A 27992-nucleotide genomic window follows, 5' to 3' on the forward strand; every position below is an offset into this window, starting at 1 on the left:
TCATTGCACTGTGGGGATGAAGCACTACTCTATCCAGTAATTTCTGCTGGTGGCTGTGACTAGGCCTCAAGATTAGGGGGAGTAGATTTAGGACAGAGATGAGGAGGAACTGCTTTTCCTGGAGACTAGTGAATCTATGGAATTGTCTGCCCAAGGAAGCAGGAGAGGCAGCTTCATTAAGTATGTTCAAGACACAGTTGGATGGGTTTTTGTACGGTAGGGGAATAACACAGGGAGGAGGAGCTGAGACGATGTAAAGATCAGCCATGATCTTAATGAATGGTGGAGCAGGCTGGATGGGCCAAATAGCCACCTCCTGCTTCTATTACTATGAAACTATAACCCTGCATTTCCCATGGCTAACCCACCTAACCTGCATATCCCTGGTCACAATGGGCAATTTAGCATAGCCAATTATATCAAGGCAAGTTAGCAATATAGTGATGTGGAAAATGTACGTCAGAGAACAATAGAAACGGACAAGGAGAGGAAATGTCCCAGCAATCAAAACTGGTTTTAAAGATCACAAAAATGCAAACTGAAAACGGCACATCAGAACGTGTGCTGCATTGTAACAAAAGTGAATGAATTGACTGCACACATTGAAGAGAATAATTATGATCTGTTACTCCTTGCAGAGACATAGCTTCAGGATAATAAGGATTGGGTCCTAAATATCGCGGGGTAGTCAAATGGGAAGCTTGGTAAAGGAAGAGGGTTGGCATTGCTAATCAAAGCACTGATCGCGGGGTAGTCTGGTGTCAGCTCAGGTTTCAGATCCTGATTTTTCTGTCCTCCGTTGAATTCCCTGTTCCCACAGAGTAAGAGGTCGGTTTGTTCTCAGCTCTGCTGGATTTCTGCTAAAGCTTTCACCCACCCCCCACCATCTTCTGGAACAATAAAACATTCAATTGACATCCAACTCACAATCTCCCAGCCTGACAACCATCCAGACCCAGGGTGTAGTCACAGCAGGGAATCAAACAAGAAAAATGAAACAAAATCATAAATAAATAGGTGCTTGTGCTTAATGTTTGTTCATGAGGAAGTAAACCAGAAATAGGTTTCTCCCAGGATTCTTACAGTGCCCTACTGGAGGAATTATGTCACCCTTACATCTAAATATTAGTACCCAGCTATGATTTACAACATTTACACCAACAGAAATAAAGCATCTGTTGTCAAATAGACAGAGATGTACAGCATGGAAATAGACTTTTTCTCTATCTCTCTCTCTCTCTCTCTCTCACACACACACACACACACACACACACACACACACACACACACACACACACACACGTCCATGGGGGTGATTTTTTTATTTGCAGCATGATGTTTGCAGATACATTCTACTTTGCTCAAAAACTGCACAATCTGCTGGCAGTCAATACATGTAACATCTTGTAAATTCCACTTCAATAATAGATAATGGGTCCACTACTTGACCTGGATGTGAGCATATGAAGTATAGGTAGTAAGTTTGCTGATGACACCAAACTTGGAGGTGTAGTGGACAGCGAAGATTACCTCAGATTACAATGGGATCTTAATCAGATGAGCCAATGGGCTGAGAAGTGTCAAATGGAGTTTAATTTAGATTCTTTGAGGTGCTGTATTTTGGGAAAGCAAATCTTGGCAGGACTTTATACTTAATGGTAAGGTCCGAGGGAGTGTTGCTGAACAAAGAGACCTTGGAGTGCAGGTTCATAGCTCCTTGAAAGTGGAGTCGCAAGTAAATAGGATACTGAAGGCAGCGTTTGGTATGCTTTCCTTTAGTGGTCAGAGTATGGAGTACAGGAGTTGGGAGGTCATGTTGCGGCTGTACAGGACATTGGTTAGGCCACTCTTGGAATATTGCATGCAATTCTGGTCTCCTTCCTAACGGAAAGATGTTGTGAAACTTGAAAGGGTTCAGAAAACATTTACAAGGATGTTGCCAGGGTTGGAGGACTTGAGGTATCGGGAAGGTCTGAATAGGCTAGGGCTATTCCCTGGAGTGTCGGAGGCTGAGGGGTGACCGTATAGAGGTTCATAAAATTATGAGAGGCATGGATAGGATAAATAGACAAAGTCTTTACCCTGGCATTGGGGAGTCCAGAACTAGAGGGCATCGGTTTAGGGTGAGAGGGGAAAGATATATATAAAAAAAGAGACCTAAAGTGCAACTTTTTCACACAGAGGGTGGTACGTGTATGGAATGAGCTGCCAGAGGAAGTGGTGAAGGCTAGTACAATTGCTACATTTAAAAGGCGACTGGAGGGATATGGGCCACGTGCTGGCAGATGGAACTAGATTGGGTTGGGATATCAGGTCGGCATGGCCGGGTTGGACCAAAAGGTCTGTTTCCGTGTTATACATCTCTATGACTCTATAACCAGTCTAACTGAAGATTGAAAAACAGACAGACTCTGACCTCACACCTTTAATGCATTCTCTGAGCTGAGATGTCACCTTTTGTTATGAAAACCTTAGGCTATCTTGAAGGTGCCTTACAGGAAGTTCTGGAATTTACATAATGATACCTGCAACCTATTCTAATATATGAAACACTTAACAATCCAAGTTTGTTCAATATATCATTTCAGTAGCAGTACACTGTAAGGTTTTTCCATAAATTCTGTGCCTTATGATCTTATTCTCCACAACTACCTGATGAAGCAGTGCTCGTGTTTCCTAATAAACTGTTGGACTTTAACCTAGTGTTGTGTGAATTTTAAACATTGTCCAGATTAGGGTGGATTGACCACGCTAAATTACCCATAGTGCCCAGGGTTGTGCAGGTTAGGTGTATTAGATTAGATTACATTACAGTGTGGAAACAGGCCCTTTGGCCCAACAAGTCCACACTGACCCACTGAAACACAACCCACCCATACCCCTACATTTACCTCTTACCTAACACTACAGGCAATTTAGCATGGCCAATTCACCTTGACCTGCACATCTTTGGACTGTGGGAGGAAACCGGAGCACCCGGAGGAAACTCACGTAGACACGGGGAGAACATGCAAACTCCACACAGTCAGTCGCCTGAGGCGGGTTGAACCTGGGTCTCAGGCGCTGAGGTAGCAGTGCTAACCACTGTGCCACCGTGCCGCCCACCAAGCTAGAGGAGGGTGGGGGTGGGGAGAAAGTAGCATGGAGTACAATAGGGTGGTGAATTGAGTGGCAAACTTCTGGAGTATAATTCCTTGCGGAGAGACTTTGTACCCTTCCTTTTAAATTTTTTAAGAGAACAGGCAAACCAAGTCATTCCGAATGGTCCATCAACTCCTGCAAAAACATCCTCTGTCAAGGGACTAAAATCTGCCTGGTGCCATCGCGATTGGAATGACAGTAACCAGAGAGAGACAAAGGGCAGTAACACTGAAACACTGAAAGGGACTAGAGTACAGTTATTCCTTAACTCTCCGAGTAGTTCCTTTAACTTGGGCAGTTCTCCCTCATCCAATGGTGGTATTTTCTTTTCAAAATCAAACAGCGACTTTAACAGTATTGACTCTCCTGTCAGTCCAGACTTCGGCAGTGGCACTACATCACGCTATGGTGAACGGCGGTCAGCTCAGAGGGCCAACCTTGGGCAGTTCATCGTCCAAGGCCCTGAAAGCCAATCTCAGCGCCGCGCCAAGAAGAAAAACGTGCTAGTCAGTGGCCGCCATGTAGTCAAGGACTCGGCAAAGAGCCCAGCTGAAGATGATGCTGGAACTTGGAATGGCAATTAGAGGAGGATAGAGTTTGTTAATATGAGTCCGTCTGCAGCCCAGTTAAATATAAATAACTTGGAAGAATTTCCACCAGTGGATGCAGTAACTTCTGGATGCAAAACAAAGCCATTAGTCAGGGCTACATGCAGAGCAATAGGGGTAGGGGAATGGGTGTGAGTGGGTTCGGCGGGTAGGTGTGTAGTCTTTGGGCCGAGTAGCCTGTTTCTACACTGTGGGGATTCTCTGAAGGGGAAGAAATTTTTACCAACTGTGCAGGGCAGTGCAGGCGCAGTGCGGGGCCTGCTGTTGGCCTTGCCCCCCCCCCCCCCGCCCCCCTTAGGTCTCTTTTATATCTTTCCCCTCTCACCCTAAACCTATGCCCCTCTAGTTCTGGACTCCCCGACCCTAGGGAAAATACTTTGCCTATTTATCCTATCCATGCCCTTCATAATTTTGTAAACCTCTATAAGGTCACCCCCCAGCGTCTGACGCTCCAGGGAAAACAGCCCCAGCCTGTTCAGCCTCTCCCTGTAGCTCAGATCCTCCAACCCTGGCAAAATCCTTGTAAATCTTTTCTGAACCCTTTCAAGTTTCACAACATCTTTCTGATAGGAAGGAGACCAGAACTGCACGCAATACTCCAACAGTGGCCTAACCAATGTCCTGTACAGCCGCAACATGACCTCCCAACTCCTGTTCTCAATACTCTGACCAATAAAGGAAAGCATGCCAAACACCTCCTTCATTATCCTATCTACCTGCGACTCCACTTTCAAGGAGCTATGAACCTGCACTCCAAGGTCACTTTGGTCAGCAACATTCCCTAGCACCTTACCATTCAGTGTATAAGTCCTGCTAAGATTTACTTTCCCAAAATGAAGCACCTTGCATTTATCTGAATTAAATTCCATCTGCCACTCCTCAGCCCATTGGCCCATCCGGTCATGATCCTGTTGTAATCTGAGGTAACCTTCTTTGCTGTCCACTACACCTCCTCCAATTTTGGTGTCAACTGCAAACTTACTAACTGTACCTCCTATGCTGGCATCCAAATCATTTATGTAAATGACAAAACATAGAGGGCCCAGCACTGATCCTTGTAGCACTCCACTGGTCACAGACCTCCAGTCTGAAAAACAACCCTCCACCACCACCCTCTGTCTTCTACCTTTGAGCCAGTTCTGTATCCAAATGGCTAGTTCTCCCTGAATTCCATGAGCTCTAACCTTGCTAATCAGTCTCCCATGGGGAATGAGATCCTGAGCCCAGCGTTGTTCAGATAACCTTTATTGTGACCCAACTTTGTTACAGCCTCAGATCCCCCTAGCAAAAAGACGTAGAAAAAGTAGCTGCTTATTAAATAACTCAAGGTCACACCCACACCCCCACCTCAACTCACTTCACCTCACTTTCTTTACTATTGGTCAGCATAGAGTTGTCCCTTTGTAATTGGATCCTTGGTACAGCCTTAACCCAGAGCAATTCACTCAACAATTTCAACCCGTACCCTGTCTCCAAGTAAGTTTCTCCCCACTCATTTGCCAGGGGGTGCAGTGTAGAGTCAACCAGACTGCTGTGGGTTTGCAGTCACATGTAGGCCAGCCCGGGTAAAGGATGCAGCTGGAACGACTGAGTGAATCCGTTTCCTTCCATTAAAAGGACGTGAACAAATCAGATGGGGTTTTCCCTGTAGTGGAAATTAAATCGACTTGACTCAATGCAAAGAGCACTGAAACACTGTACAGATGCTTGCCTTATAGCGTTCCTTATCACACTCTCAAGGGCAAAGACTGGGGGAAGCCCAAGTTGTTATCCTCTCATCCCCTGGTCCCAGACATAACAGTTCTTCAGCTTTCGCTGAGTTCGACTATTGCAAGGTCATGTTGAATGTTTACAGAATTCAAACAGAGATAAGCTAATGGCAAACCTTCATCAAAGCAGCATTTACAAAGCTCAGTACAGCATTGAATTAAGGAAAAGCATTCTCTTTAAATTTCACAGTAAATGGATAATTAATTTCACAGTAAATGGATAATTTTCCATTACACCCCTCCCCCCAAAAGATTTTTTTTGTTAGATTCTGAACTCCAGGTTTCTGACCAAGTTTGAATTCTGCCATCTGCTGCCATGGGATTCAAACCTAGGAATCCCCCGAACTGGGTTGATAGTCCAGTCGATAATGGTACTCAACCGTCGCACTTTCAATCCCCCTGCAATGGCATGTGAACTTGTTGGTGCCTCACCAGGTTGGAGGAATTGCTGAAGGCCTTCCCGCACTCGGGGCAGGTGAAGGGCCTCTCCCCTGTGTGAACCCACCGGTGGGTCAGCAGGTTGTAGGAACTGCTGCAGACCTTCCCACAGATGGGGCAGGAGAACGGCCTCTCCCCCGTGTGGCTGCACCAATGAGTCTCCAGGACAGATGGGAAACAGAAACCTTTCCCACAGTCACTACAGTTCCACAGTTTCTCCACAGGGCAAGATTCCTTGGGTTTCTCCATGTCAGGTGCACACAAACGTGTGTACAGACTCTCCTTGCTGTGAATTCCTCTTCCCACACCATATAGCTGCTACACGCTCCACGCTCAGCACGCTGCAACAGTAGGGTCACTCACCCAGACCCACTGATGCTGAAAACATACTCAAACAGGAACCAAAACGCTTTGCTCCTTCTCACAGAATCATAGTTGAAAATTGTTGCGGTCCTGATGGATTGAGTGACTGTCAGATATTGACGTGAAAGTGAGGACCGCAGACGCGGGAGAGTCAGTGTTGAAAAGTGCGGTGCGGAAAAGCACAGCAGGTCAGGCAGCATCCAAGGAGCAGGAGAGTCAACATTTCAGGCATAAGGCCTTCATCTGTTCATTTTGAAACTTCTGTCTTCGGATCTTCAAATACTCTGGAAAAAGAGATTACAAAAGTCATCATTGTCAGTCCAGGGTGGAAATTCAGAACAAGCAATTCGACTTTCTGCAGAATATTATTTTCTTTTGTTACTCACAAAATTGAAAGCATCATCCCACACTCACTCTCCCCCCCTTCTGTTCTCACTCCACTCTAACTAATTCTCCTGAAGGTGCTGATTCAGGATCTTACTGGGGCAGAAAAGCAAAAACATCAAGACTGACATCTCTCTGAATTTTGGATAATTCCACCTGAAAATTAATATCTTTCACAACACTGGGATACTGCTGAGAGTGAGCAAGTCTGATTTGGGGGAACAAAAATAAAGTGTGTCAATTCAGGGTGAACCTGCACTGCAACTGCTTGAGGAAGAGCCAGACACAAAATGGTTAACGACCCCAGGAAGCAGGGAGCAAAACGAGACATCAACCCATTAACACCGACACACTTCAGTCAAGCTCTTCTGCTCCCAGTAAGGGCAAAACATCCATGAAAGCTGCTCTGAAAGTCCAGTCTTCAAAACCACACTTCTGCTTTAATGGAAGACGATTAGGGTCATACAGCACGGAAACAGACCCTTTGGCCCAACTTGTCTGAGCTGACCAGATATCCTGAATTCATCCAGTCACATTTGCTATCACCTGGCCCCTATATGGGCTGGGTGCTGGCAGCTGGGACAAAATTGTGTTGGCTATCTGGTCGGCAAGGGTTGGACCGAAGGGTCTGTTTCCGTGCTGTACATCTCTATGACTCCATCGCTTGCCCCTTATCGGTCTGAACCCTTTGCATTCATATGCCAATCAAGATACCTTTTAACTGTTGTAATTGTACCAGCCCCCATCACTTCCTCTGGCAGATCATCATCCTCTCCGTGAAAAAGTTGCCTCTGAGATGTCTTTGACATCTCTTTCCACCTCCCCCCCCGAACCTATTACCCTCTAGTTCTGTACTTCCCCATCCCAAGGAAAAGACTTTGTCTATTGACCCGATCCATGCCCCTCATGCTTTCATAAAAAGTCTGTAATGTCATCCTTCAGACTCTGGCGCTATAGGGAAAACAGCCCTACCCCATCCTTCCGTCCCTCTTCATCCGGGTAATTAAGACACATAGGAGAAAGTGAGGACTGCAGATGCTGGAGATCAGAGCTGAAAATGTGTTGCTGGAAAAGCGCAGCCCGAAACGTCGATTCTCCTGCTCCTTGGATGCTGCCTGACCTGCTGCGTTTTTCCAGCAACACATTTTCAGCTCAATTAAGACACATACCTGAGTGTACAGAGTCTGCTCCTGGATTCACTCCAGTTTCTGCAAGTGAATAGATTTCCTCCCTCCCACCCAGGATGAAGAGTTGCCCAGAGGGAGAGAGTTTCACTCAAACTGACAGGGCCACTTCCGCGTTGTGACGCCATCAATGGGGGGAGTCCAGGAGACAGGGTGTGAGAAAGGGGCGGGGTGTGAGAAAGGGGCGGGGCTCGGCCGGCAGTGGGACCACGCACTGACTCTGCTCCAGCCGACTGGCTCTCACGCACTGCGCCTGCGCGGCTTTGCAAAGCTTGCAGATATCCCTTCCCTCCACAACATCCCCAGCGTGGAAGCAGGCCACTCGGCCCAACGAGACTACACCGACCCTCCCAAGGGTAACTCACCCACACCCATTCCCCTACCCCTATTGCTCTACATTTAGCCCCCGACTAATACAGCTAACCTGCACATCCCAGGGCACTATGGGTAACCTGGTTTCCAACATCAGCACTCATTGTTTTTAACCGTAATTTAGCACTACCAATCCACCCTAACTTGCACATCCCTGGGAAGTATGGGTAACTTTGCATAGCAAGTTCCTCCCCCCACCCCCCCTTACCTGGATAAAGTTACAAATCACACAATACCAGGCTATAGACCAACAGGTTTATTTGGAAGCACTAGCATTTGGAGCGCTGCCCCTTCATCAGGTGGTTGTGGAGAATAAGATCATAAGGCACAGAATTTATGGAAAATCATGACAGTGTCCTGGCACTGAAACGATATATTGAACCAACCTGGATTGTTAAGTCTTTCATCTTTTAGAATGGGGGTTGCAGGTATCATTAATATGCAAATCCCAGAACTTCCTATATGGCACCTTCTCAAGATAACAAAGTTTTTATAACAAAAAGTGACATTTCAGCTCAGCTGTGCAAATATAATTCTGTAAATGCACGTTCACTCCCATGGACTTGTGTGTGTGTGTGTGTGGGGGGGGGGTGGGGGGGAGGGGAGGGAGGTGGGGGGGGGGGGGAGTGGGGGGGAGGGAGGGCGGGTGGGATGTATGCACGAGAGAGAAAAAAATGTCTATTTCCATTCTCAAAATCTGTCTATTTGAGAACAGATGCCTTACGTCTGTTGGTGCAAGTATTGTTGTAAATCATAGCTGGGTACTAATAGTTAGATGTAAGGGAGAGAGAATTCTCAAATAGGGCAGTATAAGAATCCTGGGAGATCCCCATTTCTGGTTTACTTCCTAATGAAAAAACATTAAACATGAGCACCTATTGAGTTCAAATTTGATTTCATTTTTCTTACTTGATTCCCTACTATGACTACGCTGTGTCTGGGATGGTTGACAGGCTGGGAGATTGTGGGTTGGGGCTTGATTGACTGAATGCTTTATTGTTCTGGAAGGTGAAAAAGGGAGGTCAAAGCTTCAGCAGAGCTGAGAACAGACAGATATCATACTCTGAGAACAGAGAGATCAGAGGGATCTGAAATCCGAGCTGACACCAGACTACCCTGTGATCAGTGCTTTGATTAGAAGTGTCAACCCTTCACCTTTACTGAGCTTCCCATTTGACGACACCCTCAATATTCAGGATCCAATCCTAGTCATCCTGAAGCCATGTCTCTGTAAGGAGTCTCAGATATAATTATTCGCTTCAATCTGTACAGTCAATTCATTCACTTTTGTTACAATGCAGCACACATTCAGACACCGTTTTTAGTTTCAATTTTTGTTTAGAATTCAGTTTTGATTGCTGGTATATTTACTCTCTTTGTCTCTTTCTATCATTCTCTGACGTCCATTTTCCACATCACTACATTGCCAATCCAAAGGCCGGTGAGCAATGCTAAATTGCCCATAATGTCAAGGGATGTGCAAGTTAGGTGGGTTAGCCATGAGAAATACAGGGTTATAGTTTTGCGGTTACAGAAGTAGGAGTAGGCCATTTGGCCCGTCCTGCCTGCTCTGCCATTCATTAAGATCATGGCTGATCCATCCATCATCTCAGCTCCTCCTCCCTGCATTATCCCATCCACCCCTAATTCCACTACCATTGCAAAACCCCATCCAACTGTGTCCTGAATATGCTTAATGAAGCTGCCTCTACTGCTTCCTTCGGCAGAGAATTCCATGGATTCACTACTCTCAAGGAAAAGCAGTTCCACCTCATCTCTGTCCTAAATCTTCTACTCCTAATATTGAGGCTTGGTTTCATTCAGCAGCAGAAATGACTGAATAGGGTAGGGCTTCATCCCACAGTGCAATGAATTCCCATTTTCCACCAAAACCTCGGATGCACTCACTCACTCAGAGCCTCTCCCTGTAGCTCAAACCCTTCAACTCTGACAGCAGCCTTGTAAAGCCTCTCTTCCTTTAAAATGGCTTGCAGGTTTTTGTTCATTAATATGTAAATCCCAGAATTTACTTTTAGTCACATTATCGAAATAACTTAAGGTTTTATTAAAAAGAGGTGACATCTCGGCTCAGACAATGCATGAAAGGTGTGAGGTTTGAGTCTGTCTGTATCTCAATCAAGAATCAGACTGGTTCTATTTCCTAAGCAGCAATTTCTAAATGGATTGACTGCCTGCAGATTGTGCGCTTTTTGAGCAAAATAGAATGTATTTGCAAATGCAAATTCACCCCATAGACTTATGTATGAGTATGTGCAAGAGACTGTGTGTTTGCGAATGTGCATGCTTGGTAAGGTGTGTGTGATGGAATCTCAGCCGGTGAATGTGTGCATTTGTGTTTGAGTGTGTATGGCAGAGGGTCTGCATAAGCATGAGAGGGCATGTGTAATGTTGTGGGGTCACATTAGTGTGACATGAATCCAAGATCCCTGTTGAGGCCATTCTCATGGGTTATGAACTTGGCTATCAGCCCCTGCTTGGCCACTAGAAATGATGAAGCAGTTACACAACACACATTGGAGAGGGCAGGGTGGATTTATCTTTGAATTTGCAGAAGGTGGGAGGCTTTGGACGCTGTGATCCAGGGCAAACACGTTGCTGGAGGATGTTTGGCTCAGAGAGATGGAGCTGGAGCCCAGGCTGAAGATATGTTGGGGGGCAAATGGGGAAGTTAGCTGGATACTTTATTCTGGGAGATGGTCATTCCCCTCCAGACAGAGCATTCTGATTAAGTCAGTGGACAGGGTCAGTAGGGCGAGAGTAGATGGCATTTGTGTCTGTCTGACACCAGGATTCGAGAACCAATGTGCTCAGGGCTGGAGAAATGGGAAAGGGAGGTTGCAGCGGGTGTGACGCAACAATGTCAGGAGGAGACAGCTTCTGCTGAGGGTGTATGAGAAGTTAGAAGATACAAAAACAAAACAACCTCAAAGCTCTGCGCAGCACAGTGACTCAGTGGTTAGCACTGCTGCCTCACAGCGCCAAAGTCCCCCCATTGATTCCAATCTCTGGTGACTGTATATGTGGACAGATGTCTCAGTTGTATCTGTTTGGGTTACTCCTGGTGCTTCGGTTTCCTCCCACAGTCCAAAGATTTGCAGTTTTGGGTGGATCGGCCCTGCTAAAGTGTCCAAGGGTGTGCAAGTTAGGATGGCTTAGCCATGGGGAATTGCAGGGCGGTAGGGTAAGCTGGTGGGTCTTGCAATGCTACTCTGAAGGTCAGTGTGGATTCGATGGGCTGAATGGCCTGCAAAGTTTATGTGATTCTACCGTTTTAGTGACATGTAAATTGAGAAATGATTGCCCCAAGTCTGCTATGGGAAGAGTGGGTTCCAGTAAGTGGGACACTGACACTGGTCCTGGGAAAGATGGGACTTGTGCTGTCTCTGCCCCCACCCACTGTTCCACTTCCATTCCTCTATCCCCCCATTCTCTCTCCCTCCTCCCCTCTGCTCCCATTATCCCCCACCCTCTGTCCCCACTAGTCTTTCTCTTCTTCCCCCCCACTGTCTGTCCCCATGTCCATTTTTTTTTCTCTCTCTCTCCCCTCACCCTCTGCCTCCCTGTGCATTCTCTGCCTGTTCTCCCCTTACCCCAATCCTGTCCTTTCTTATGCCTTAAGCCCTCTTTGATGGCTCTTCTAAGAAGAGAGAGACAGAAAATAGCTAGCAGCACGGTGGCTGAGTGGTTAGCACTGCTGCCTCACAGTATCAGGGGCCCAGGTTCGATTCCAGCCTTGGGTGACTTTCTGGGTGGAGTTTGCACATTCTTCCTGTGTCTGTGTGGGTTTCCTCCAGGTGCTCTGGTTTCCTCCCACAGTCCAAAGATGTGTAGGCCAGGTGAATTGGCCATGCTAAATTGCCCATAGAACACTATGGTGCATTAGTCAGGGGGAAATGAGTCTGGGTGGATTACTCTTCGGAGGGTCAGTGTGGACCTGTTAGGCCTAAGGGCCTGTTTCCATGCTGTAGGGAATCTAATCTAATAACTCTACTTGGTAGATGAGGGTGCACAAGAAATGGCTAATCTTTAAAATTAAGAATAGCTGAAATAATAGTATTCAGACATATCATGAAAGTCTGAAAACACATCAATTTTGTTAAAGAAAAGCTGTGGACATCTTTCTGAAACTTGAATTGAAATATACGTAGTTAGGCTACAGTTGAGGACAGGCTGTTCAGGGTGAATTCCTAGTCTTGTGAAATTGGTTTTGACTCGTAGAAATAGAACCATTGAGTTGTAGAGCACAAAAACACCCTTCAGTATTAATCTAGTCGTATTTGTCAGCACTTTGCTCATCATATCCCTCTAAACCTTCCTATTCATATACCTATCCAGATGCCTATTAAATGTTGTAATTCTACCGGCCTCCTCTGGCAGCTCATTCAGTACACACACCAACCTATATGTGAAAAGATTGCCCCCTTAGGTCCCTTTTAAATCTTTTCCCCGCTCATCCGAAAATAATGCCCCCTTGTACTGGACTCCCCCGCCTCAGGGATAAGACCTTTATCTGTTTGACCTATCCATGCCTGTCATGATCTTATAAACGAGGAGAAAGTGAGGACTGCAGACGCTGGAGATCAGAGCTGAAAATGTGTTGCTGGAAAAGCGCAGCAGGTCAGGCAGCATCCAAGGAGCAGGAGAATCGACGTTTTGGGCAAAAGCCCTTCTTCAGGAATGAGGAAAGGTAGGGAGGAGGGACTTGGGGGAGGGGTGTTGGAAATGCGATAGGTGGAAGGAGGTCAAGGTGAGGGTGATAGGCCAGAGTGGGGGTGGGGGCAGAGAGGTCAGGAAGAAGATTGCAGGTTAGGAAGGCGGTGCTGAGTTCGAGGGATTTGACTGAGACAAGGTGGGGGGAGGGGAAATGAGGAAACTGGAGAAATCTGAGTTCATCCCTTGTGGTTGGAGGGTTCCTAGGCGGAAGATGAAGCGTTCTTCCTCCAACCGTCGTGTTGCTATGGTCTGGCGGTGGAGGAGTCCAAGGCAGTTAACATCAGTGAATCTGTGTAAACAAGACACCGACTGATGATATTCATGGCTGTGGCCTTGTGAAATTAATGACAGTGTTTGATTCTGACCTTGAAACGAAACCTTGTAAGTGATAGTCAGGGCCTATCATTTATAATTCTTATTACCCTTTGCAAGCTAGGCAGACAGAGGGAAAAACATCGTTTCTGTTACAAGTCCCTAACTCGAGAGTTCAAAAGTACAAGAGAGAGAGACAGAGAGCCTTTTAGTACAGGGACTGCCGAATCCAACGGAAAATTAACTTTTTGTGCTTACTTGTTATGGATTGAACTTAATTGCGTTTTTGAGACTTTATGATGATTGAGTAGCCATTACTGGTTATGAAATGCAAACTCTGTAAACTCTGTAAAAAGTAATATTGATGAAGCTTTAACTAACTTGCTGTTCTTGCAGACCTTACAGACTGCCCCACTGTTAATGTTAATTAATCAGATTGTACATCTTATTTGAATTTGAATCACAACCCTGAAAAGAAAGCATGTTTAATTCAAGTCCATTGATTCAATTTAAATGCAACCTTAAGGTAACACCTCAGCCTCCGGTACAGAATGATTCAGATAAAAGGCAGGAGTCTGCTCCGAGCTTAGAATAATTGTTAACCTAACATTGAAGAGATTCTGACAAAATCTGTCAGGAAGCCATTTTATGGTCAAAGGTTTGCCCTCCTTCCAAGAAGCCATTTTCTGTTTCCATGCTGTACATCTCTATGACTCTATAATTGTATCTGACATGTCAGCTGTGCAAGGTTACAGAGAGTCATAGAGATGTACAGCATGGAAACAGACCCTTCGGTCCAACCTGTCCATGCCAACCAGATATCCCAACCCAATCTCGTCCCACCTGCCAGCACCCGGCCCATATCCCTCCAAACCCTTCCTATTCATATACCGATCCAAATGCCTCTTAAATGTTGCAATTGTACCAGCATCCACCACTTCCTCTGGCAGCTCATTCCATACACGTACCACCCTCTGCGTGAAAAGGTTGCCCCTTAGGTCTCTTTTATATCTTTCCCCTCTCACCCTAAACCTATGCCCTCTAGTTCTGGACTCCCCGACCGCCGGGAAAAGACTTTGCCTATTTACCCTATCCATGCCCCTTATAATTTTGTAAACTTCTATAGGGTCACCCCTCAGCCTCCGACGCTCCAGGGAAAATAGTCCCAGCGTGTTCATCCTCTGCCTATAGCTCAAATCCTCCAGCCTTGGCAACATCGTTGTAAATTTTTTCTGAACCCTTTCAAGTTTCACATCTTTTCAATAGGAAGGAGACCAGAACTGCAGAAAATATTTCAACAGTGGCCTCACCAATGTCCTGTACAGCGGCAACATGACCTCCCAACTCCTGTACTCAATACTCTGACCAATAAAGGAAAGCATACCAAACGCCGCCTTCACTATCCTATCTACCTGCGACTCCACCTTCAAGGAGCTATGAACCTGCACTCCAAGGTCTTTTTGTTCAGCAACACTCCCTAGGACCTTACCATTAAGTGTATAAGTCCTCCTTGCTTTACCAAAGTGCAGCGCCTCGCATTTATTGGAATTAAACTCCATCTACCACTTCTCAGCCCATTGACCCATCTGGTCAAGATCCTCTTGTAATCTGAGGTAACCCTCTTCACTGTCCACTACACCTCCAATTTTGGTATCACCTACAAACTTACTAACTGTACCTCTTAGGCTCACATCCAAATCATTTATGTAAATGACAAAAAGTAGAGGACCCAGCACCGATCCTTGTGGTACTCCACTGGTCACAGACCTCCAGTCTGAAAAACAACCCTCCAGTACTACCCTCTGTCTTCTACCATTGAGCCAGGTCTGTATCCAAATGGCTAGTGCTCCCTGTATTCCATGAGATCTAATCAGTCTCCCATGGGGAACCTTGTCGAACGTCTTACTGAAGTCCATATAGATCACATCTACTGCTCTGCCCTCATCAATCTTCTTTGTTACATCTTCAAAAAACTCAATCAAAGTTGTGAGACATGATTTCCCATGCACAAAGGCATGTTGAGTATCCATAATCAGTCCTCGCCTTTCCAAATACATGTACACCCTATCCCTCAGGATTCCCTCCAACAACTTGCCCACCACCGAGGTCAGGCTCACCGGTCTATAGTTCCCTGGCTTGTCTTTACTGCCCTTCTTAAACAGTAGCACCACATTTGCCAACCTCTAGTCTTCCGTCACCTCACCTGTGACTATCGATGATACAAATACCTCAGCAAGAGGTGCAGCAATCACTTCTCTAGTTTCCCACAGAGTCATTGGATACACCTGATCAGGTCCTGGGGATTTATCCACCTTTACCCGTTTCAAGACATCCAGCACTTCCTCCTCTGTAATCTTTGCAAGATGTCACCATCTATTTTCCTACAGTCAATATCTTCCATATTCTTTTCCACAGTAAATGCTGATGCTAAATATTCATTTAGTATCTCCCCCATTTTCTGTGTCTCCACACAAAGGCTGCCTTGCTGATCTTTGATGGGCCCTATTCTCTCCCTCGTTACCCTTTTGTCCTTAACATATTTGTAAAAACCCTTTGGATTCTCCTTAATTCTATTTTCCAAAGCTACCTCATGTCCCCTTTTTGCCCTCCTGATTTCCCTCTTAAGTACACTCCTACTTCCTTTACACTCTTCTATGGATTCACTCTATCTATCCTGTCTATACCTGACATATGCTTCCTTCTTTTTCTTAACCAAACCCTCAATTTCTTTAGTCATCCAGCATTCCCAGCCTTTTCTTTCACCCTGACAGGAATATACTTTCTCTGGATTCTCGTTATCTCATTTCTGAAGGCTTTCCATTTTCCAGCCGTCCCTTTACCTGCGAACATCTGCCTCCAATCAGCTTTAGAAAGTTCTTGCCTAATACCGTCAAAATTGGCCTTTCTCCAATTACGAACTTCAACTTTTAGATCTGGTCTATCCTTTTCCATCACTATTTTAAAACAAATAGAATTATGGTCGCTGGCCCCAAAATGCTCCCCCCACTGACCCCTCAGTCACCTGCCCTGCCTTAATTCCCAAGAGTAGGTCAAGTTTTCCATCTTCTCTAGTAGGTACATCCACATACTGAATCAGAAAATTGTCTTGTACACGCTTGACAAATTCCTCTCCATCTAAACCTTTAACACTATGGTAGTCCCAATCGATGTTTGGAAAGTTAAAATCCCCTACCATAACTACCCTATTATTCTTACAGATAACTGAGATCTCCTTACAAGTTTGTTTCTCAATTTCCCTCTGACTATTGGGGGGAGGGGGTCCATAATACAATCCCAGTAATGTGAGCATCCCTCTCTTATTTCTCAGTTCCACCCAAGTAACTTCCCTGGATGTATTTCTAGGAATATCCTCCCTCTGCACAGCTGTAATGCTATCCCTTATCAAAAATGCCACTCCCCCATCTCTATCGCCTCCCTTTCTATCCTTCCTGTAGCATTTGTATCCTGGAACATTAAGCTGCCAGTCCTGCACATCCCTGAGCCATGTTTCCGTAATTGCTATGATATCCCAGTCCCATGTTCCTAACCATGCCCTGAGTTCATCTGCCTTCCCTGTTAGGCCCCTTGCATTGAAATAAATGCAGTTTAATTTATTAGTCCTACCTTGTCCCTGTCTGCCCTGACTGTTTGACTTGCTTCTGTTCTCAACTGTACCAGTCTCAGATCGATCTCTTTCCTCACTATCTCCCTGGGTCCCAACGCCAACCCCTCCCCTCCCCCGCCCCCCACCCCCCAACCTTACTAGTTTAAATCCTCCCAAGCAGTTCTAGCAAATTTCCCTGCCAGTATATTAGTGTCCCCTTCCAATTTAGGTGCAATCCGTCCTTCTTGTACAGGTCACTTCTACCCCAAAAGAGATTCCAATGATCCAAAAATATGAATCCTTCTCCCATACACCAGCTCCTCAGCCATGCCTTCATCTGCTCTATCCTCCTATTCCTGCCCTCACTAGCTCGTAGCACTGGGAGTAATCCAGATATTACTACCCTGGAGGACCTCCTTTTTAAATTTCTGCCTAACTCTCTGTAATCTCACTTCAGAATCTCAACCTTTTCCCTTCCTATATCGTTGGTTCCAATGTGGACAATGACCTGTTGCTGGCCCCTCTCCCCAGTGAGAACATTCTGCACCCTCTCTGAGACATCCTTGATCCTGGCACCAGGGAAACAACACACCATTCTGCTTTTTCACTGCTGGCCACAGAAATGTCTGTCTGTACCTTGGACTACAGAATCCCCTAATACAATTGATCTCTTAGAAGCTGACGTACCCCTCGTTGCATTAGAGCCAGTCTCAATACCAGAAACTTGGCTGTTCATACTACGTTCCCCTGAGAATCCATCACCCCCTACATTTTCCAAAACAGCATACCTGTTTGAAATGGGTGTATCCACAAAAGACTCCTGCACTAAGGGCCTACCTCTCTTACTCTTCCTGGAGTTAACCCATCTATGTGACTGTATCTGAGACTTTCCCCCCTTCCTATAACTGCCACCCATCACATATTGTTGCTGTTGCAAATTCCTCATTGCTTCTAACTGTCTCTCCAACTGATCCATTCGATTTGATAAGATTCACATCCAACAGCATTTATGGCAGATATAATCCGCAGTAATCCTTAAACTCTCTTTAAACTCCCACATCTGACAAGAAGTACCGATTACTGCAAAGGCCATTTTTGTTCCTTCATGATCTACAGACCCAGTTACCTTATGAACTCTTCAATTAGCTCAGTCTGGTACCTCTTTATGATAGAAACTTATCTCACCAAGCAGACTCCTTACTCGGCTGGATTTGTTTTTCCCACCTGATGAATGGCTCAGGGCCTGTAGGAGTGATCAATCAAGTGCGCACAGACCTGTCAATTAATTTCTCATCCTTACGAATTATTGTCGTTCACGGTTATCTATCTAACTAAGAACATGGTGTTTTTGTAAACCTTTTGTATAAAGGAAGCCACTTTGTGACAGTACAGCAGAGTAGCCTGAGAGGTTCTTGAAGAGCTGATATCCTACTCCTGGGTTATTAGAACCTAGTTGGTTTAGCTTATAGGTATCAGTGTTATGTTGTAACTGCATTGTTTTATGGGCATTGTAAAGTTTACTGGCACGTGCGAGCTGTATTCCCTAGAAATGATGTGGAGAAGATGGTGTTGGACTGAGGTGGACAAAGCTAAAAATCACATAACACTAGGTTATCATTCTGCAGGTTTATTCGGAAGCACGAGCTTTCGGAGCGCTGCTCCTTCATTGGGTAGCTGTGGACCAGGATCATAACACATAGAATTTATGTCACAAGACCATAGTTTCATGCAGCTGAAAGTATCTTTTGAACAAACCTTGATTGCTGTTAGGCCTTTCAATTTTTAGAATGGGTTGCAGGTTTTGGTTCATTAATATGTAAAACCCAGAACTTCTTTTAAGTCACATTCTTGATGTAACCTAAGGTTTTATATATTTTCAAAAAAGTCATGTCAGCTCAGACAATGCATTGTGCGTACCCAAACCTTGAGTCAGACTGGTTTTATTTCCAAAGTATGAATTTGTAAAATATTACATTGACTGACTGCCTGCATTAACTGCTGCAGATTGTGCACTTTTTGAACAAAATAAAATGTCAGCAAAAGTAAATTCTGTAAATGCTACTTCATCCCACATGAAATATAAGATATAATATAAATATAAAGAGGGTGTTTGCATGGGGAAGTGTGGGGGGAGGTGTACATATGCGTGTGACTGAGAGAGAGGGTCTGCGTGACTGTGAGAATGTAAGAGAGTATATGTGCTTAGTGTGAGTGTGGATAGTCTATTGGGGTCACCTGTAGTGTGACATGAACCCAAAGTCCTGGTTAAGGCCATTCTCATGGGGACCGAACTTGGCTATCAGTCACTGCTTAACCACTAGAAATGATTAAGCAGTTACCATTCCTGTCTCCATTCTGTGCAGTTGGCAGGAGGACAGATGGCATCAGTGTGTATCTGATGTGAAGACTTGGGAACCGATGTGCTCAGGACTGGAGAAGCTGGAAAGGGAGGTTGCAGCTGTATCAAGTCCTTCTGAGAGAGAGAGAGAGAGAAAATGGATGGTGATGACTCTCCCTGGGAGATGGGGGTACTCAAGAAATTGAGAATACCTCAAATGATCTATTCAGAAACATTATTAAAGTCTGAAATCATGTTCAATTTTTCTAAAAAGCTGCAGACATCTTTCTGAAATCTGCATTCAAATATGCACGGTCAGGCCACATTTGAGGACAGGCTTTAATGGGTGGATTGCCTATTTGTAGTCTTGTGAAATTGACTCCGACTATGGAGAAAGAGTTGTAGGGCACTGAAACAAACCCTTCGGTCCGTGTCGACCAGATATCCTAAATTAACCGAGTGATCTCTTTGGCAGCGTTTGATCCATATCTCTCTCGGCCGTTTCTATTCATGTACCATCCAGATGCCTTTTAAATGTTGTCATTGTACCAGCCTCCACCACTTCCTCTGACCGGTTATTCCACACACGCACCCACCCTCGACATGCAAAAGTTACCACTTCGGTTCCTTTTAAGTCTTTCCCCACCCTCTAGTTTTAAACTACCTCTACCCTGGAGAAAAGACATACAAAGTTGAGCAGCCAGACAAAATACAAATGGGAAAAAATAGAAGTCTGATTCCAGCCTTTTTTTTCCTCCTGCTAGCATTTGGCCACTGAGAATCTGTCAGGTCCACGAGCGCCTCCACAGAGCATACTGCGCATGCTTCTCGGTGTCAGTGAACACAGCGCATGTGCGCTGGTGTCAGCAAAACAACCTGAGCATGCTCGAAGTTGTCCGCTGATACGACTCCGACCTTCTTCTCATGAACCAATGGGGAGCCCTGGACGGACCGGAAGAAGCTGGTACTGCTGCCAATCAGAATCACCCTTTGTCCGAATGCGGAAGTTGGGCGACGAGCGTCTGAAGCTGCTACTCCTCCTCCTCTCTCTCTCTCAATGAAGATTGAGCTTCAGTCCAGATTACAATATCTTTCCTCTGTCCAACATCTGTGAGTATAGCACTCAATATGCTGCACTGTAGCAAAAGAGAATTAATTGACTGCACACATTGAAGAGAATAGTTATGATCTGAGACTCCTTACAGAGACATGGCTTCAGGATGACTAGCATTGGATCCTGAATATCGAGGGGGTAGTCAAATGGGAAGCTCCGGTAAAGACAGAGGGTTGGCACTGCTCATGAAAGCATTGATCACACGATAGTCCAGTGTCAGCTCGGAGTTCAGGTCCTGATTTCTCTGTCCTCCAATCTCCCTTTTCCCACAGAGTAAGATGTCGGTCTGTTCTCAGCTCTACTGGATTTCTGCTAAACTTTGACCCCCTTTTTACACATTCCGAGACAATAAAACCTAACTCAAGGCCTAACCCACAATCTCCCAGCCTGTCAACCATTCAGACACAAAGTGTCATCGTAGCAGGGAATAAAACAAGAAGAATGAAATAAAATTAGAAATAAATAGTTGCTCGTACTTAATGTCTCTTCATTAGGAAGTACACCAGAAATAGGAGACTCCCAGGATTATTATAGTGGCCGACTTGAGGAATTCTCTCTCTCTTACATCTAACAATTAGTGCCCAGCTCGAAACGGGTAAAGGTGGATAAATCCCCAGGACCTGATCAGTTGTACCCGAGAACTCTGTGGGAAGCGAGAGAAGTGATTGCTGTGCCTCTTGCTGAGGTATTTATATCATCAATAGTCACAGGTGAGGTGCCGGAAGACTGGAGGTTGGCAAACTTGTTTAAGAAGGGTTGTAAGGACAAACCAGGGAACTATAGACCAGTGAGCCTGACGTCGATGGTGGGTAAGTTGTTGGAGGGAATCATGAGGGACAGGATGTACATGTATTTGGAAAGGCAAGGACTGATTTGGGATAGTCAACATTGCTTTGTGCGTGGGAAATCATGTCTCACAAACTTGATTGAGTTTTTTGAGGAAGTAACAAAGAAGATTGATGAGGGCAGAGCGGTAGATGTGATCTATATGGACTTCAGTAAGGCGTTTGATAAGGTTCCCCATTGGAGGATCTAAGGTTAGATCGCATGGAATACAGGGAGAACTAGCCATTTGGATACAGACCTGGCTCAAAGGTAGAAGACAGAGGGTTGTTTTTCAAACTTAGAGGCCTTTGACCAGTGGAGTGCCACAAGGATTGGTGCTGGGTCCTCAACTTTTTATCATTTCCATCAATGATTTGGATGCGAGCATAAGAGGTACAGTTAGTAAGTTTGCAGATGACACCAAAATTGGAGGTGTAGTGGACAGCAAAAAGGGTTACCTCAGATTACAACAGGATCTTGACCAGAGGGCCAATCGGCTGAGAAGTGGCAGATGGAGTTTAATTCAGATAAATGCGAGGTGCTGCATTTTGGGAAAGCAAATCTTAGTAGGACTTATACACTGAATGGTAAGGTCCTCGGGTGTGTTGCTGAACAAAGAGACCTTGGAGTGCAGGTTCATAGCTCCTTGAAAGTGGAGTCGCAGGTGGATAGGATAGTGAAGAAGGCATTTGGTATGCTTTCTTTTATTGGTGAGAGTATTGAGTATAGGTGTTGGGAGGTCATGTTGCGGCTGTACATTGGTGAGGCCACTGTTGGAATATTGCATGCAATTCTGGTCTCCTTCCTATCAGAAAGATGTTGTGAAACCTGACAGGGTTCAGAAAAGATTAATAAGGATGTTGCCAGGGTTGGAGGATTTGAGCTTTCGGGAGAGGCTGAACAGGGTTGGGCTGTTTTCCCTGGGGTCAGAGGCTGAGGGGTGACCTTTGTGGGCGGCACGGTGGCACAGTGGTTAGCACTGCTGCCTCACAGCGCCAGAGACCCGGGTTCAATTCCCGCCTCAGGCGACTGACTGTGTGGAGTTTGCACGTTCTCCCCGTGTCTGCGTGGGTTTCCTCCGGGTGCTCCGGTTTCCTCCCACAGTCCAAAGATGTGCAGGTCAGGTGGATTGGCCATGCTAAATTGCCCGTAGTGTTAGGTAAGGGGTGGGTTGCGCTTCGGCGGGGCGGTGTGGACTTGTTGGGCCGAAGGGCCTGTTTCCACACTGTAAGAAATCTAATCTTAGAGGTTTACAAAATTATGAGGGGCATGGATAGGATAAATAGACAAAGTCTTTTCCCTGGGGTTGGGGAGTCCAGAACTAGAGGGCATAGGTTTAGGGTGAGAGGGGAAATATATAAAACAGACCTAGGGGGCAACTTTTTCACACACAGTGGTACGTGTATGGAATGAGCTGCCAGAGGAAGTGGTGGAGGCTGGTACAATTGCAACATTTAAGGGGCATTTGGATGGGTGTGTGAATAGGAAGGGTTTGGAGGGATATGGGCTGCATGTTGGCAGGTGGGACTAAATTGGGTTGGGATATCTGGTCGGCATGGACGGGTTGGACCGAAGGGTCTGTTTACATGCTGTACATCTCTATGACTCTACTTACATCAATGGAAATAACGCATATGTTATCAAGTAGACAAAGAGATAGACAGGATGGAAATAGAGTTTTCAATCCAACTCATTCCATGCTGACAAGATATCTTTTGGGAAGTCTACTTCCATTTGTCATCATTTAGCCCATCTCTCTCCAAACCCTTCATATTCGCATACCCATCCAGATGCCTTTTTAAATGTATTTTCTTGGTCGCTTCCTCTGGCAGCTCACTGTCTGTGTGAAAAGGTTGCCCTTTAGATCCCTTTTAAATCAACCAGGGGCATAGGTTAGGGGTGTGAACATCCCCATCCTGGAGAAAACACCTTGCTTATTTATCCTATCAATGCCCCTTGTGAGTTTATAAACCTTCATAAGGGCTATTGTGTCACAATACACAATAGTCCTGTCAGTTTAATGAAATTCCCTCCCCCTGGCCAACATCTGGGAGCAAAGCATTGTGTCTCCCTTTCCATTCCTCACCCTGGGAGGGAGAGAGAAGGGGAAGTGGGGGGGTGAAAGCACTTTTCACTTGTAGCAACTAGAGTGAATCCAGGGAGGGAGCAGACTATCGAAAGGTGCTCAGATACTCTCTTGTCCCTCTCAAAGATATTTTCCTTGTATATTCCTTCAGTTTGGCATGTGTACAGTTTGCACCCTAGAAAAGGATTCTTTGCTCAAAAAAACCTGTCTGGTTCGCTAATGTCTTTTTGGGAAGGAAATCTGCCATTCTTACCTGGTCTGGCCTACATGTGACTCCAGACCACTAATGCTGTCGTTGATTCTTAAATGACCTCTGGGCAGGTAGGGATGGATAATAAATGGTCCAGCCAGTGACACACTTGTCCCTTGAATGAATATTTTAACAAAAAAGTCATGACCCTCTTTCTTCCTCTGTCCGGGTCAGGCCTCCAATCATGAACTCTTTCTTCTTCCTCACTCCTGAGTGGCTGTTGTATCCTAAGCAGTTGTATCTAACTGAGTTCTGAACCTGTTTCCTTCTCCATTTTGATTGTGTGTGCCTGTAGGCTCCATCAGAGCCTCCTGCAAATCATACTTTCAGACAGCTTTTGTAAGCTCCTCCTTGGCCTCCACACCAGGGCATCTACACAAGACTCCAAGCTGACTTCTTCCAGTCAATACCAACATTTTTCCAAGCTGGGTCCCCTCTCTATTTTATGGTTACTATCACGACTGTTGAAGTCTTGCTGGACAGTCCTGACTATAGGCATATGCAAACTTAAACTACCTTCAAGAATGCATTTTGACTGTCTAGAAGGACCGCAACACAGTATTGGTATTTCCGTGTTGTCTGTAGACCCACGATGCCATTATTGAGGGAGTTACAGAATTTGACCCAGTGCTAAATTTTTAAGTCAGAATGGTATGGGGATTGGAGGGGAACTTGCATGTGATGGTATTCCTATGCACCTGCTGCCCTTGTCCTTCCAGGTGGAAGTGTTCGTGGGTTTGGAAGGTTTTTGCTGAGGTGCCATGGTGAATTTCTGCTTTGAATCTTGTAGGGTAATACATGTTCCTATAAATGAGCATCCACGGCAGAGAGAGTGGATGTTGAAGATGGTGGATGGGGTGACAATCAAATCAGCAGCTTTATCTTCGATGATAATTCAGTCCAGTATTGCTGCTGATGCTCATCAAGTCATCATGATACCTTGTTTTGAGTTGATGCATCTATTTGAAATCTATCTGACTCATCTCAGACGTGGATGGGTGCCTCTGTGACAGGTAGACTTATGAGAGCAAAGTCATGTGGGTTTGCCCTCTTGCTACTTTGCTCCCTGACACTGAGTTAGTCAGCTTAGTCAATAATGGCACTGAATCACACTTGTGATGGTGAGCAATGAAATCAATTGAAAACATGGACTATAATGTGGCAGATGTGGGATTATCCACTTTGGAAGAGGCTGAAAAGTGTAGGTATACAAAGGCATCAAAGGTTTCCTTGTTGATAGGCACGGAGGGTTAATATGCAGGTACATCAATCTATTAGAAAGGCTAATGGTATTTTGGTATTTACCACAAGAGGATTTGAGTGGAGAGGTAATGGAGTCTTGCATCAATTGTATTGTAGCTTGGTTGCACTGCACCTGAATACCATTAGCAGTCTTGGTTCGTACAGAGAAATGTGATGAAAGTTCACCAGACTTGTTCTCAGGCTGGCAGGGCTGTCCTCAGACAGTCTTTGGTCTCAATGAAACCCACAAAATATTTAAAGGAGTTCACAGGGTGGGTTCAGATAAGAGGTTTCCTGTTTTGGGATTTTAGAACCAGGGACCAGAATTTAAAAGTAATGGCAGACCACTTAGGAGCACAATGAGGTGAAATTTTTGTTTTACTCAGGTTGCAGGTAGATCGGATAGTGAAGAAGGCGTTTAGTATGCTTTCCTTTATTAGTCAGAGTATTGAGTACAGGATGTGCAAGGTCATGTTGCAGCCACTGTTGGAATGCTGCGTGCGATTCTGGTCTTCCTATCGGAAAGATGTTGTGGAACATGAAAGGGGTAGAAAAGATTTACAAGGATGTTGCCAGGGTTGGAGGATTTGAGCTATAAGGAGAGGTTGAATAGGCTGGGGCTGTTTTCCCTGGAGCATTGGAGGCTAAGGGGTGACCCTATAGAGGTTTATCAAATCATGAGTGGCATGGATAGGATAAATGGACAAAGTCTTTTCCCTGGGGTGGGGGAGTCCAGAACTAGAGGGCATAGGTTTAAGGAGAGAGGGGCAAGATATAAAAGAGACCTAAGGGGCACCTTTTTTACGCAGAGGGTGGAACATGTTTGGAATGAGCTGCTAGAGGAAGTGGTGGAGGCTAGTACAATTGCAACATTTAAAACGCATTTTGGGCCGGGTGCTGGTAAGTGGGACCAGACTGGGTTGGAATATCTGGTTGGCATGGACAAGGTGGACCAAAAAGTCTGTTTCCATGACTCTACGTTCGCAATTGAAAGGGTAGTTTCTCATGGAACTGAGCAGCATTTGAGGGATTGGCACATTGATATAAAATTATTCTTCACCTTCTAATGTAGTAATGGAGTTACGTCCTTTATTTCTTGTCATTTTTAAAATTTGTTAGGATAGCAGAAAGTCATTCAGCAACTTTACTGGCTTTCTTAAACAGTCTTGATATTTCATTATCATGTCCTTGATTCAGCTCCATTTCCAGCACCTTTGTAGGCAGTTTATTCCATGTTATTGTCACTAAATGAAGTTTTCCTCCATACACACTTAAGCCTATCTGGCTGCATGAGGGTTTTCAGGTTTCTGTGTCCTGGATAATATGTGATCAGCGGGCATCTAGCAATCTACAGGAATTGCCACCCATGTTGTGTTCATTTAACAGTACTGACCGTGATCACTTATTTTGTAATTTTTTTTTCACAGGACGTCACGTGGAAAGAAATTTGAAAGCAATTGATACATTGACTTCTGACAGAGCCATTTGATTCATTGGGATTCGAATCAAGAAGAAATGTTTGCTTTTGTCTGCTGAGGGGTTTTTAGAGGACACTGGTGTGGCAGGAAGAATACTGAGACAACTGAGTGAGGGAGATTCAGTGCGCTGACTGTGAAAAGTGCTTCACACCATTTCCTCAGCTTGGGGAATCAAAATCTCACTCCTCACGGAGGGGAGAGACTGTGTACCCGTTCTGTTTGTAATTTCAAACCCTGGGCAACAAAGTAAAGCCTCCCCCATGGGAAAACCGTGGAAATGTGGAGACTGTGGGAAAGGATTCCCTTCCCCATCGGCACTGGAAAACCACAGACGCATTCACACTGGCGAGAGGCCGTTCACCTGCTCTCTGTGTGGGCAGAGATTCACTGAAGCATCCCACCTCGTGAGACACCAGCGTGTTCACACTGGGGAGAGGCCATTCACCTGCTCCATGTGCGGGAAGGGATTCAGTCGGATGGGCAACCTGCAGACGCACCAGCGGGTCCACGCGGGAGAGAAGCCATTCATGTGCCCTGTGTGTGGGAAGGGGTTTGCTCAGTCATCTGGACTGTTGATCCATCAGCGGGTACACACCGGGGAGAGGCTGTTCACCTGCTCCGTGTGCGGGAAGGGATTCACTCAGTCATCTACTCTCCTGATCCACCAGCGGGTCCACACTGGGGAGAAGCCATTCATCTGCTCAGTGTGTGGGCAGGGATTCAGTCAGATGGGAAACCTGCAGACGCACCAGCGCCTCCACACGGGAGAGAAGCTGTTCACCTGCTCAATGTGTGGGAAGGGGTTTGTTCAGTCAGCTGCACTCCTGACCCACCAGCGGGTCCACACCGGGGAGAGGCCATTTACCTGCTCACAGTGTGGGAAGGGATTCATCAATTCTTCCACCCTGTTGACCCACCAGCGGGTACACACAGGGGAGAGGCCGTTCACCTGCTCTCAGTGCGGGAAGGGATTCATCAAGTCTTCCATCCTGCTGACCCACCAGCGTGTTCACACCGGAGAGAGGCCATTCACCTGCTCCATGTGCGGGAAGGGATTCATTGATTCTTCTGGCCTGCGGACCCACCAGCTGGTTCACACCAGGGAGAGGCTGTTCACCTGCTCTCAGTGTGGGAAGGGATTCACCCGCTCCTCCCACCTGCAGAGGCACCAGCGAGTTCACGTGCCATCGCAGGGGCAGTAGAATATAGAACATAGAACATAGAAGAATACAGCGCAGTACAGGCCCTTCGGCCCTCGATGTTGCGCCGATCAAAGCCCACCTAACCTACACTAACCCACTATCCTCCATATACCTATCCAATACCCGCTTAAATACCCATAAAGAGGGAGAGTCCACCACTGCTACTGGCAGGGCATTCCATGAACTTACGACTCGCTGAGTGAAGAACCTACCCCTAACATCAGTCCTATATCTACCCCCCCTTAATTTAAAGCTATGCCCCCTTGTAATAGCTGACTCCATACGTGGAAAAAGGTTCTCACTGTCAACCCTATCTATCCCCCTAATCATCTTGTACACCTCTATCAAGTCACCCCTAAACCTTCTTTTCTCCAATGAAAACAACCCCAAGTGCCTCAGCCTTTCCTCATAGGATCTTCCTACCATACCAGGCAACATCCTGGTAAACTTCCTCTGCACCCGTTCCAGTGCCTCCACATCCTTCCTATAGTATGGCGACCAAAACTGCACACAATATTCCAGATGCGGCCGCACCAGAGTCTTATACA

At 45.7% G+C, this 27992-nt stretch overlaps 2 protein-coding genes and 1 long non-coding RNA gene across 3 annotated transcripts in view; 2 read left to right on the forward strand and 1 right to left on the reverse strand.

Moving 5' to 3' along the window:
* LOC140460045 (uncharacterized) overlaps window positions 1-27992 on the forward strand; it is a 911064-nt gene that overhangs the window by 390937 nt on the left and 492135 nt on the right. The gene's annotated exons all lie outside the window — the stretch shown is intronic.
* LOC140460283 (uncharacterized) overlaps window positions 11786-27992 on the reverse strand; it is a 36026-nt gene continuing 19819 nt past the window's right edge. Inside the window, exon 3 of the long non-coding RNA XR_011953952.1 lies at window positions 11786-13282. This is a non-coding gene — a long non-coding RNA (uncharacterized lncRNA). The remainder of the gene's footprint in view (window positions 13283-27992) is intronic.
* Window positions 20260-27945, forward strand: LOC140460278 (uncharacterized). Its single transcript, XM_072554716.1, has 2 exons — window positions 20260-20357; window positions 26192-27945. Exon 2 carries the CDS (start codon window positions 26503-26505, stop codon window positions 27442-27444), a length of 942 nt encoding a protein of 313 aa, XP_072410817.1. The 5' UTR covers window positions 20260-20357; window positions 26192-26502; the 3' UTR covers window positions 27445-27945.

Source organism: Chiloscyllium punctatum, chromosome 36, assembly GCF_047496795.1.
Source record: "Chiloscyllium punctatum isolate Juve2018m chromosome 36, sChiPun1.3, whole genome shotgun sequence".
NCBI classification, from domain to species: domain Eukaryota; kingdom Metazoa; phylum Chordata; class Chondrichthyes; order Orectolobiformes; family Hemiscylliidae; genus Chiloscyllium; species Chiloscyllium punctatum.

Coding starts and splice junctions, on each gene's coding strand:
- LOC140460278 (XM_072554716.1), top strand. CDS start 26,503: ATGGGAAAACCGTGGAAATGTGGAGACTGTGGGAAAGGATTCCCTTCC.